The sequence below is a fragment of the Rhamphochromis sp. 'chilingali' genome (assembly GCF_963969265.1).
Source record: "Rhamphochromis sp. 'chilingali' genome assembly, chromosome: 17".
Classification (NCBI taxonomy): domain Eukaryota; kingdom Metazoa; phylum Chordata; class Actinopteri; order Cichliformes; family Cichlidae; genus Rhamphochromis; species Rhamphochromis sp. 'chilingali'.
Genome location: NC_137944.1, coordinates 3835595 through 3848536, shown reverse-complemented (window position 1 = coordinate 3848536; position 12942 = coordinate 3835595). Strand labels below are relative to the sequence as shown.

The 12942-nt window shown below is 41.2% G+C and overlaps 1 protein-coding gene across 2 annotated transcripts; it reads left to right on the top strand.

Annotated features, from left to right (window-relative positions):
• Nucleotides 1-310: 310 nt before the first annotated feature.
• Nucleotides 311-10078, top strand: ppp1r10 (protein phosphatase 1, regulatory subunit 10). 2 transcript variants are annotated; one of them, XM_080862362.1, is made up of 18 exons: nucleotides 311-462; nucleotides 3791-3900; nucleotides 4008-4094; nucleotides 4546-4681; nucleotides 4760-4811; nucleotides 4898-4987; nucleotides 5067-5192; nucleotides 5535-5643; nucleotides 5779-5882; nucleotides 5978-6105; nucleotides 6396-6552; nucleotides 6676-6819; nucleotides 6928-7174; nucleotides 7533-7608; nucleotides 7717-7923; nucleotides 8060-8189; nucleotides 8306-8668; nucleotides 8858-10078. In XM_080862362.1, exons 1-18 carry the CDS (start codon nucleotides 448-450, stop codon nucleotides 9016-9018), a joined length of 2442 nt encoding a protein of 813 aa, XP_080718488.1. In that variant the 5' UTR covers nucleotides 311-447; the 3' UTR covers nucleotides 9019-10078. The 2 variants fall into 2 exon arrangements, with proteins under 2 accessions (XP_080718488.1, XP_080718489.1); XM_080862363.1 differs by having other exon boundaries at nucleotides 451-672; nucleotides 8858-10077.
• The last annotated feature ends 2864 nt before the right edge of the window (nucleotides 10079-12942 follow it).

Genomic DNA, 12942 nt, shown 5'->3' with positions numbered 1-12942 from the left:
ATTTAACGCATTAATGGCGATTACGAGGAGTAATTCAAAATTAGATTTCCAACAATGTGAGATGCGCCATATTGTCCTTGATTGGCAAAGAACGACCGTTATCCTCCATTTTGTTTCAACGAAAACGTAAAAAAAACGTTTCCGGTGACGTTAAAAACGTCACGTAGTATAAAAGGTAAATCCCTCCTACACGCGCTTATTCCTGGATTTGGTCAAAGGTAAGTCAAGTCAGAAAAACAGAGGGGCTTATTTTCGACGCATTGTTCAGCTCTTAATGCGAAATTACTGCTGAGTGTATAAAACAAAACATTCAAGGACGTTGATGTTGATGATGGATGGGAATTTTGTAAACAAATGAAATTAAATGTGCGCTTTCTGTGTGTTTTTCAGGTATGAATTTGCTTTCCCGAAGACTGAGCCGTCGAGGACTTTGAACAACTCAAATTCATGTTTTTTCTTCAAGTAATGGACATTTGATTACTATTTTTGCCTCCAGTTTGTTCCTGAAGGAAAGGCTAGCATTTAGCTATCACAGCCCCACCCACAAGAAGTTTTTCAGTTGAAATTAAAACCATGAAGGTTGAAGACATAAAATTATTTAAATAGGATCTATAAGTGCCTTAAAAGCACACTATAATATTCCCGAGACGCTGAGGATCTATATTATCAATAGTAAGTTGATTTTGAAGTTGAATTGAAATTCCTCAAATGAAATTAGTCGTAGACAATAGGCTACCTAGCGGTAGCTGGCTAGCAGGCACCGTATGTTAGCTTGGTTCTTAGCAAATAATTTGAGCATAGCCTTGTAGTATGAGCTCACACAGGAACGTGGACGGAAGCAAAATGCTCCGTTTCTTCGTGTGTGAGACGGAATTGAGTAATTATACAAATAAAGATATAACTGGAAAATTCGTAAAATAACCATAAGCAATCTGTTCATAAAGATTGCCGTAGGCACAGAAGGGAACTTTCCAGATCATGAAGCCGGACTTTTTGCCTGCCAGATTTTGTTTTGTAGGGGCTGATCCACGGAACGAACACCCACCGCAATCTATACATAAAGATTGCGTTAGTTTGAGGATTGTGGACATTTTGTGAAGCACTGTATGTGTGTGTGTGTGTATGCGTGTGTGTTTAAATGACGATAATTATAGCACAGGGAGTTCACGAAAAGCCTAAACCAGGTACTCGGCAATCTGAGGATAAAGATTGCAAGATGACCGGGGAGCAAACAGGATTGACAAATATGGTGGACTAGTTGCGATTTGCTTTTTGTCCTCGGGACAGCTCCGAGGGCTAGCCGTGTTTTCCTCGGAACTACATTTGGAGTATTTGGCAAACGGCTGTGCAGATCAAGTATAGACTCATACGCCATCGCATTGTCTGACTTTGATACGCATATGGTGCTCGCTGTGTTATTCCATCAGTACTGTCTCCGCTGTGACAGCGATTGTTTGTGAAGGAGCTGGGTTGTCGCCGAAGTGGTTAACAGAGGGAGTGCTCTGATTAGCAGGCAGCCTCCTCCTCCCTCCCCTTCGTCAAGCAGCTGAGAGCAGGAGCAGGCCTGCCCTCTGCTGTGACAGATTTCAGGTTAAGAAGCAGCCTTTTATAGGCTGCTTCAGTTGCCCTTATATAACAGAGGGCGTTTTACACTGTTGCTCGATTTCTTCTGAGGCTTCTTGATTGAATATATTCAATTTGCCGTCTGTTGAGTAACCATGAACGATACAGTGACGATATATTTGTTCCAAGCATAGAAAGCCATACATTTGTTTTACATAAGGTATTGGTGATGTGTAGTAACAACACAGTATGTCTATGCAAAACTGCTTCTCCTCCTGAACCAGCAACCAGGGTCATGTATAACCACTGATTGTGTGTATATGTGTAACAATTGTGACATTTACAGGATTTGAGTTATTTGCAGTGTTGTGGAGGTCTGAGACTATATAAAACTTCTACTACAACAGTTACGCGGGTAAGACCTAACTGATTCCTCACATCATGACATTTCCATAAATTGGCAAAATGTTTCATTACGAAATGCATTGAAAGAAAATAAAGTGCATGCTTATTATAAAGGTCAGTTCGAGCAGTTATATTATGAATCATTTGAGGGTTATTCAGATTAACACAATAATAATCTAAAACACTGGAGCATTCAAATGTGCTTGAGTGTTCACTGTTTGTGTTTGGCTCATATTGCACTTTTCAAAGATGAAAAGTAAGTAAACACCCAACACCTTTAAACTTTACAGTCACTTTAATTTGTGACAGCTTCATGTGATGTTTAACAGGTGTTTCCATTTAAAATGTGTTGTTACTACAGAGAGTGCAGTGCCAATGTGCAAAAACTAACCTATAGGTGGCAGTAAGTGGCTAGACTTGTGCCTTCTGGCTGGGATAACTGTCAGTTATCTCATTAAAACAGAATAATCCAGTACAGAGAAACTGACACTATGATCACATGACCACAGGTGAAGATTAACAAACTAATGTCACAGTTTCCAAGCATTTCATTCTTCATACAGTTCTTTTTAATCATATTTTATTTTTTCATTGCATATAATCTTTGTACCATTCACCTTTTCATTAGATGTCATAATTAATTAATGACAGTAGATTTTGTTTGTATAAAGTATTTGTTTGTTTTCTCTTTTTCTTACAAAGTTATATTTTTTGCACAAATGAATATGACTGTGATAGATGTATGTTATTAAAAACAAACACTGATAAGTCATATTCAGCATTACTTAAAAGTATTCTCTTTGGATATTTTGAACTATTTTATATAGCTGTGATACATAAGTGGAAATGTATGATGAAATAAGCATATGAAATCCAAGGTAAATAGATTTTCAATATTCTTTTTTATTTTAGTAGTGAAATATTGAAATAAATAAAAACGATTAATGGCAGGTGTGAAGCTTTGTACATGAACTTTATAAATGTGCATAGTTGTCTGCGTTGCTCCTGCTTCTTTAATTGTAGCTTGAAATGGAATAAACAGGGTTTCTTCGCACACAAAATGAAAGCATTATGGCAATGTGCTGTCCTGCAAGTAAAAGTCCCAGAGAGCAGACCCCCTGTGGTACTGAAGAGCAAGTAGCAGTGACCCGGCCTGGTCACTACTTTACTGCAGCTGGTACTCCAAACACCTCAAGTACAAGACAGCACAGCACATATAACCTTTATGGCTATATGGCTGCAAGAAAATGCTACTGACTGTCTGTACTTGGTGATTTGTGTTTCAGATTGTGTTTCTACACACACACACACGCATATACACACACATTTAAATGATTTCTTAGATAGTTGGTCATAGAGGCCTCCTTTGGTGCAGTACAGTGGATATAATAGGGCCTTGTTGGCGTATGGTGGCACGTGTGTTCTTGGTGGAATGTCCTTGAACAGGTTGGTGCTGTCATCCTCTGAGCTGCTGTAGGACCGGTTTCAAAGTGGAATCTGAATGTGTTAGTGGTTGTTGGCTGACTCTGCTGTAACTTTGTTGTTCTGACACATTTTAAGGGATCTGATTAATACAGTTGTCAATGTGTGTCCCTGAGAAGCGCGTGTGTGTGTGGGGTGGGTGGTTGTAGTCTTAGTCAAAAGTCTAAAAGACAGTCTGGTTGGAATTCTGTTGGACGGTGCCCTGTTTTTCTATCTGGCAGACAAATAGCCCACACTTGATGTGATACTTATTACGACAGACAAAACATCTCCATATAACACAAATGTAATACAGCTGTGTGATGTAGATGAGTGTATTTAATATAGTATTGTGTTTTAGGGTATGGCAGGGCGACCAGTAGACCCAAGAGAGATTTTGAAAGGTGTGGAGGCTCTGCTGGGCAAGGATGGAGAGCTCCGCAGTCTGGAAGGAGTCCCAAAAGTGTTTAGGTAAAGAACTGACATGAAATTGAAATGTGAATATGCACTCACTGTGAACAACACCTTTAGTTCAGGACTTTAACTCAATGATTTCTAAACACCTTTTCCCAATGCAGCCTGATGAAAGCTTCAACTAAGATGGTCAGTAGATGTATGTACCTGAACATCCTGCTGCAGACGAAATCCCACGATGTTCTTAACAGGTATGCTGGAAATCACATCCTGTGGTCACGTTTCTATTCTGTTACTCTCATTCACTGGACTTGATAAAAGCATGACAGCTGTTAACTTTCAGTTCAAGTCACACTTTTTTTTTTTTTGACTTCTTATATTTTTCATCCAAACACATCCAAGCACCCTGCCCCGAGGCGCCACCACGCTGTCGATGTTTGCATATGTACTGTGTCAGCATACACATCCCTGTTTGTAGCATGAATAGAGCTGTGTGAAGTTGTTTTAGTACTTTCTGGAGTGTAGGTTTAAAATTGGGGTGGGAGGTTTATAGAACAATTGTGTGTTTGTGTAATTTACCCAACTGTTGTTTTTAATTATTTGTCCCAGTAAAATAGTGTTGTGGCAAAACCTGCTGGTTATTCAATTTCTGTCTATCCTTGCATGCCTTCTCTATAATTTGTTGTTCGCTCTTTCACTTAGGTTTATCAGAGTTGGTGGCTACAAGCTGCTTAATGCCTGGCTCACCTACTCCAAAACCACCAACAACTCTCCTCTACTTCAACTTATCCTGCTAACACTGCAGAAGTTGCCCCTTAAAGTCGATCACCTAAAACAGGTATTTTTTTATTGTTGTGTTTATAGTTGTAATCTATAGAGAAACAATAACATCTAACCTGCTTTTAATCTGTCCCAGAACAATACTGCCAAGTTGGTGAAGCAGCTGAGCAAGAGTGCGGAGACTGAGGGTGAGTTAGTTTTACATTAGAAATGAAACCTCTTAAATATAGGCAGCAGTGTATTTTCAATTTATTGTGTTGTCTTTTGTTTGTAGAATTGAGGAAATTGGCTGCTGTGCTTGTGGATGGCTGGATGGCTACAATCCGCTCCCAAAGTGTCTCAGCCAGTACCACCTCTCCTGCAGGTACAGATCTACTTTTCTTTTTGGCATCAAAGTATCCTGTAGGCATCAGATTTAAAGACTTTCTATATGTCTTTTATAGATAAGAAAAAGAAGAAAGAGGAGACTAAGGTGCCTGTGCGTGACTTGAAGGAAAAAGGTGGAGATGAGGAGAAGAAGGACAAACCCAAAGCTCATGCACCCAGCCACACTAAGATTCGCTCCATAGGTAAAGGTGGAGAGCTGTTTGGCTCTTTCTCCAATAGTGTGTCTTGTCTGTCTCTTTGTCTTTCTTTGCCTCCCTCTGCTTTTGTCGTTTCCCTCACCAACTTTGCCCCTCCTTGAGCCTGGCTCGCCTAAGGGAAACTTCCTGTTAAAAGGGAGTTTATTCTTACCACTGTTGCCAAATGATTGCTCATAAATGTCTGTGTTATTGTTGGGGTTCTTTCTAAAACTGGGTTTCCTTACAATATAAAGCACCTTAAGGGGACTGTTGTTCTGAAGTTGTAGTAAATAAATAAAATGGAATTGTTTAAGTTCTTTGTGAGCATCAGTGTTTTATGTTACTTAGGACTGGAAATCGGAGACCCTCCCAACCCAGCCCCTCCTAAGAAGACGCCAGCTGCCCCACAGCTGGGTAGCAAGTACAACATCAAGCCTCCAGTCCTCAAACGACACAGGTATTGCACCTCCACAACAGCCTGTTCTGTGAGCAAAGCATCATAGTCTTGTAGCTTTCTCACTGGTGCCCTCAGGTGGTACTAACACTGCAGTACTGACATTTTTCTTCTTGTGTTCATTTTTTTCATCTACAGCTCTGGCTCAGGAGATGCTCCACCTCAGGAGAAAAAGTATAAACCTCTAAATACACCCTCCAATTCCGCCAAGGAGATCAAAGTCAAAATCATTCCCGCACAACGTGAGTTCACATATACCCACCGAAGAACTTTTGCTCTTAAATACAAGGACATGATGGTGACGTATCAGTAATCTTGTTTTCTTTTCTTCCTGCAGCAATGGAGTGCACTGGCTTCCTAGATGCTCTGAACTCTGCCCCAGTTCCCGGGATCAAGATCAAGAAAAAGAAACCCAGTGCTAACGCTACAGCTAGTACCAAGGTGGTCTCCCCCACAACTAACAAGGTAGTGATGGATCTCAGGACAGTCTGACCTCAGATTTTATTTAAGATTTTGTTTCCTTGTTGTTGTTGTTCTTAATTAATTTTGTCATTTTTAAAATTATTGTTGTGTTTTATGTAAATATCCCCAGAATTAATCTTTTTGCTTGACAGAAAATTATAGACATTGTTTTGCTGTATTTCTGTTAATTTGTATAGAATTCTTTAGTCTGTTGTTGTGTGAGACACAGAAACTGCACAGAATCGTTGGTTTTTCTCACCAGATACTCACCACTGTTGCCTTGTCTCCTTTAGGCAAGCCCATTCGACAGCAAACCTGTATATTCTGCATCTTCTACAAAACCAGCATCTCCAGAAAGTGCTGCTTCCAGCACTCTTGCAGATGAAAACCAGGAACCTGAGCAGCCTGGGACCCCTGTTCCCTCTGAGGACCCAGAGCCCTCTGACAATGGTTAGTTCTTGAAGATGATGATGAGGATGATGATTTGTAATGAGCACATGTTGCCTCCAGGGTGTTTTCTTGTTTTGTTGGAAACGAGCATAAAATGTTTTCCTTGTTGGGTCTTGTTTACAGGCGAGAAACCAAATGCACTGGCAGAGCCACGTGGAGAAGAAGAAAGCTTGACCAAGAAAGGCAAGAAGAAGAAGACGGTTCACTGGGCTGAAGAGGAGCAGCTCAAACACTATTTTTACTTTGATCTGGACGAGACAGAAAGAGGTAAAGCTGGAGGGTTCAAATACCAAAGTGTTTGAGTTGACTTTTTACAGTTGGTCTGTAAATCATCAAAAAACAACAACTATTAATGCTATTATACTTAATTCACAGTCAATGTCAACAAAATTAAGGACTTCGGTGAGGCGGCAAAACGAGAGCTAATGATGGACCGGCAGACATTTGAAATGGCTCGTCGGCTTTCCCATGATACCATGGAAGAAAGAGTCCCCTGGACACCCCCAAGACCCCTGACGCTGGCTGGCAGTCTTGTTACTTCAGGTGCAAACAGCACAGAGAAACTCACCCAAAGAGACCGTGAAATGGGCATCCTGCAAGAGATCTTTCTCAGCAAAGAGAGGTAGGGCATATGTATCCGTGGTGGTTAGTAAGTGCATTTTTCCAGGATCAAGCTGTGCATTACAGATACCAAAATGTAGAAGAAGACATTTCAACAGTATGTGTGCTGCTACGCCCTCAGTTGTGTGCCTGAGATTACAATTTCAAGCATCATTTACATACATTTCTTCATATTAGTAGCTTTGGTCTTGCTTTGTATGGGCATCCGCCATTGTTGTGGTCTGAGAGAAAATGAGGAAAAGCCACTTTAGGCCACTCTAAGAAACGAGTCTTACCATGTTCATACCAAAAAGTTAAATTGTCCTGTTATTAAAACCAGAATTTGGTGTTTACAGTGTTCTTTCCTTTCTCATCATCAGTGTGCCTGACAGTCCACACGAACCAGATCCAGAGCCGTATGAACCCATGCCCCCCCGTCTCATCCCACTCGATGAGGTTTGCTCACTAAACACACACACTCTCTACAATTCTATTTCTTGTCATTTACATATTCTACATGTGTACCACCAGCCTACTAAGCTCTCAGTCTGATTTCCAATCCAGGACTCGTCAATGCAGGATGACGGCTACGTAGAACCTATGGACACGACGTCACAACCAGGCTCTGGCGAGAGCGCCAAGCTGCCGCCTGTCTTGGCCAATCTCATTGGTAACCTGAACAACAGTTCCCGCAGCCCACCAGCCTCCAACATTGTCAGCAGCACTGTGCCTCCCTCTGTCAATATACAGGAGCTGCTGACATCCATAATGGTAAATACAGGACAATCATCACAAAGTAGCATCTTTTCTAATTATGGAAGTTTTTGTAAAATATCTCTGCACTTGGTTTAAGTTTTCTTTTTGTTGTTACTGGCCAGTGTAACTAATGACAACTGTCTATCATCAGGGGCCCTCTGGTAACCAGTCTACTGAAGAGTTGATAAAGCAACCAGACTTCTCAGATAAAATTAAACAGCTGCTGGGCTCCCTCCAGCAGACTCAGAATCAGAACCAGAACCAGAGTGGACCTCCACCAGGTGAATTAACTGAATTCATTTTCATCTTTAACTGTTAAATTAAATTGTTATATTAAATATGTTACCGTAGGGTCGTGTCCGTCTGTTTCTTACTTCTTCTTTTTCTTCCTCTGCAGTCAACCAGGGTCTGCTGGGACATGGTCCAGGCATGAACAGCATGAACACCATGCACATGCAGATGCCCATGAATGGTGGCTACCCGCCCAACAGTTCACCCGGTGGTCCTCGGTTTAACCACCCCCCGCCCCCTCACAACCACGGACCACCTTTCAGTGGCGGTGGAGGCCCACGCATGATGGGACCACCGCCAGGTCAGGGGAGAGGAGACGGCAACTACTGGGGAGATGACTCGATGAGAGGAGGGCCCCACAGAGGGGGGCACTTTCACCGAGGAGGCCGTGGTCGGGGAGGAGGAGACCCAGGATTTAGAGGCAGAGGGCGAGGAGGTCCCAGAGGAGGAGGACACAACAATATGAATGGTACCTTATTTTCAAGTCTTATTTTAAATGTGTTTGCAAAGTTTGCAGACTGTGCAGAAGCATTTAGAGTATGTTTCACTCAAATGTACTGAATACAAGTGTCATATAGTAGTAACCAATTTGCTGCTCTCACCTTCTTTGTTTCACATACTTCACCCTTAAATCTATAATGCTGTTTTCTCCTGGCAGACATGTCCAAGAGGCCTGTTTGTCGTCACTTCATGATGAAAGGAAGCTGCAGGTATGAGGGCAGCTGTGCTTTCTACCACCCTGGTGTTAATGGACCACCACTGCCCCCCAAATACCCCGCTAACAACCAACATAATCAGCACCCACAGCATGGCCACTAGCTGATGTTGCCATCAGCCCGGGAATAACTGAAAGACACTAGAGTAGCCGTTAACGGCGATCCAATTAATGCAGACGTCTGTCTTTAGACAATTATGGAAAGACCAGGATGATCTGTCCTGAACAGTAAGCTTGCTGCTGGTAACTGAAGAGTCTGTGACAGAACAAGAAGAGAGAAGACAAGAGATTGTAAATGAATGACTGGAAGGCTGTGAGATGATCACTGATGTGACTTTGTTTTTATCGTGTTCATTTTTAACAGTGAGATTGGGCTACCATGTGTCCCCACTACGTCTGAATTGCTGCAGCTTGGTGCCTGTCTGCTTTGTCACTTTCCAAATCATTAACAGAGTTGGCCAAATGAAAACGTCCAACTCAGCACACCACTTCGTTTCCTCCTTATAGTGTTGCTCTCTAGTTTTGTTGCACCATCAGTAAGATTTGTACAGAAGAATTGGAAATGTTTTCCCTTCCTGCATGAGACAAAACTTTAGAAAAACCAGCTGAACTTCATCTATGATTTTTGAAAACTGGGCCTGTAAAGAAACATAACACTTAAACCGCCTGAGTTTGCCTACCCCTGAGAAAACTGCTGCTATGAACTCTGCTGATCTGAGTAGATCCTTTGCTTTGCTTTTGCTTTTCTCCGAGAGCAGTGTGTCATATGTAAGCGCGTGGTGGGGCAATCACAACATGCTATGCTATTGTCAGAAGAGCCGCTGCCTGTCACCTCTGTACTCGTCTAAATCCAGGAGGGGTTTGTGTTGTCAGTGTTAAAGATGGGAACGATGAGTCCCTCTGTGGGTCGCCTATATTATGTGTTTTCTGTGAAAACAGTCATTTGTGTCTCTTGTGGGACTGTAAGAGGTTTTTTTTGGTTTGTTTTTGTTTTTTAACTTTTCACCCTCTACATTTTTTTTTATATAAATTTGACAGTGTGCTTCAGGATTTTTTTTGGTTTTGTTGTCATTTTTTTTTTTGTGAAGGTATGAACTGTATGAATAAATTCATACACATTCATTTTCAGTTGAATTCTTTTGTACACAGTGTATTAAATAAATGTTTAAATACTGAGCAAGTGTTGCTGTGTTTTCCCTTGAAGTGTGACTGATGTGAGCAACAAGCAGTTTGAGTGAAATGTGCGTCTGTACTGCACAGACTGATGAACAACACCTTGGGAATATTTGTCAGTTCAGGTGTTTCATTTTAAATCAGGAAAACACATCCTGTTCAGGCAGGTCTATCCTCTGTGCGTGTGGAGACAGCTGACGTCAGATCCGTGTTATCAGGGCAGGGCTGAGTGCATCTGGTGAGTGAAGTGTTACGAGGAGTGGCCTTTAACCCTGCCCTTTAGTGCAAATATTGACCGTGGTGTATAGACCACACAAAGATAGAAACTCATAGGAGTGAAAGGCATTAGAGGGAGCTGAAGTAAGGACACCTCATCACTAAGCTGCTTCCACATCCTGTTGCAAGAAACACAGAAACATTTATTTAGTGCTGTGTCGAGGAACAGAAGATTTCAACAGGAAATTGCAGTCAGGGTAAAAGCAAAGAAGAACACTAAATGAATGACGACCTCTCATGCAAGTGGAGTGTCACATGAAACAAAGCTGCAAAGCAGTAAAGGTGAATCAAAAGCTGAGTGACACTAAATCATAAGAGCAATGCTTTTGAGGACAGCTTTAGCTGATAATCCTAGAAAAGATGTTTGAGACAAAACTGAGGGAAACGAGGTCACAGTTCTCAGGAATGTACAACTTATGAGTATGTGGGAGCTATCATAATTAAAGACAGTTGGTGAATTTGGATTTGCATTAGTGTTTATTTTCTAAACACTAATGCAATGTTGCACTTTCTGAAGTATCTACAGATCTGTATGTTGGGTCTATATTTGGAAATGTGGTCTGTGGGCTCTACTTCCCTTCTTTCACTAAACTCACTTCCATGTATACTTTAATCAAGCCCTCTTTTTGTGTTATGTGACCAGGGTGGCTGTGGCTACAATGTAGCTGCCATCACCAGTGTGTGAATGTGTGTGTGAATGTGTGGATGACTGGATGTGTAAAGGCCATTTACCCTGCTTACCTGTGCCTGAGGTCCTTGACCTGTTTTTAACTTGCCACCAACCTCACCCAGCTCCAATTCTACTCTGCCTCCAGCATCCTCACTTTTCTCACCCTTTCAACAACTGGTTCTCTTCACCACCCTGTGCAGAGCCCATGTGGCTTAGTTCAGGCCATCTGCCTTGTCAAAGCACTTTCTACACCATGTGTCATTTACAGATTTTCTTTTCTGTGCTTTCTGTCTAACCTTCATACTCTGATGGATGCACCAGAGAACAACTTGGGGTTAGTATCATGCCCGTATTTGGCATGCAGACTGGAGCAGCCAGGGATCGAACCGCCAACCTTCTGATCAGTAGATGATCTGAACTACCACCAGAGGCTGAGAACATAAGCTTGTTTGCTTCTGGATTGGGTGTCACAGGTCACATCAGTGAAGCCAAAGCATAGCTGAAGTTGACATTCCTTTTGTAATTTCATCCCTGTTTTGCAATATTACTTTCCCATCACTACATACAACTCCAACAGTTTACGTTGTACTTACTTTGCAGCCACAGCAAGATTATTATGAACCAACCAATGGATTATTCATTTAACTGCATGCCTTAAAATTGTATGATTTAGCTGATCATTGCTATGATAATATACAAAGCGCAAGATAATCTCTCCCCAAAATGTATTCAGAGGTTGTTTGAAATTCAATAGACATAAGAAAAGAAAAGGATATTTAAAAAAGAGGGAATCTTCTAAATGAGGGAAACATCTGGAATAGTGACGACAATGTATGTAAAAGTTAAAAAATGATTGTCAATTTTTGAGGCAAATCAATACAAAATGGAGGTATTTTCTCATATATTTCAGTTCTTCTCTCTATTTAATATTTATTCTTAATTAATAATTTTCTTTGGTCTTTGTTTTAGTGCAATCTTGTTAGATTGTTATTGTATGTTCAAAGGATAGTCGTTTGGACCTTTTCAGTCACTGATATGTGTTTTATCCCCTTTTAATTCAGTTCTTTGTTTTTCTTGTTGTCATTTTCAAAAACAAAATAAACAAAAAACAAGAAAATGTTAAAAATGACCAAAAGGGAAAAAAAATAAAATAAACTGTAGAAGACGTGGACAGAGAAATCAAATGGATAAAACCAGAACAAAGGGTTGAGTAGCCACCAAGGCCTTAAAATATCTGGCGTTTAATATGTGGAAGGAATTTATATGTCTTCAGTATTTGTGTTGGGATCTAAGATGTGGAATTCTAACATTGTAGGTTATTTAACCTACAATATAAAAGCCCCTTGAGGTGACTGCTGTCAGTACTATATTAATAAAAATGAATTGAATTTTATGAACTGAATATGTGGAATGTATTCTGTGGAAATAGGCCCTGTTCACTTCTGGCATTACATCTGTCTTTGGTGAGTTGATGCAACTGGAAAGCTCTAAACTAGCATCCATTTCAATACAACAGATATGATGATATGTTCATGGTGGTTTAAATGGCAAACTGAGGATCTGGAGTTTTTAGATACTATGGCAAAAAGGCCATGATGATGATTATGAGGTTCAACTGGTCACTGGTCTTTCTCACGTTGCCGGTTCAGGTCATGGACCTGAGGCACAGGGAAACAAGGAGTTACGGAAAAAGGTCGAATAACACGAAGACCCTCAGAGCGGCCAGAATGAGCCATTGTGTTAGTTCAATGGGTGAACTGGACAATGGAACTGGAGAGCTAAGCTGAGACAGATGCTGCAGGTCACGGTTAGCTGATGGGTCTCAGGTGTACAGGTGAGTTGGCTGAAGGAGCAGAAAAGGAGCACCACACCCAGACAGAAGAACACACACAACAAAGACTGACACAAA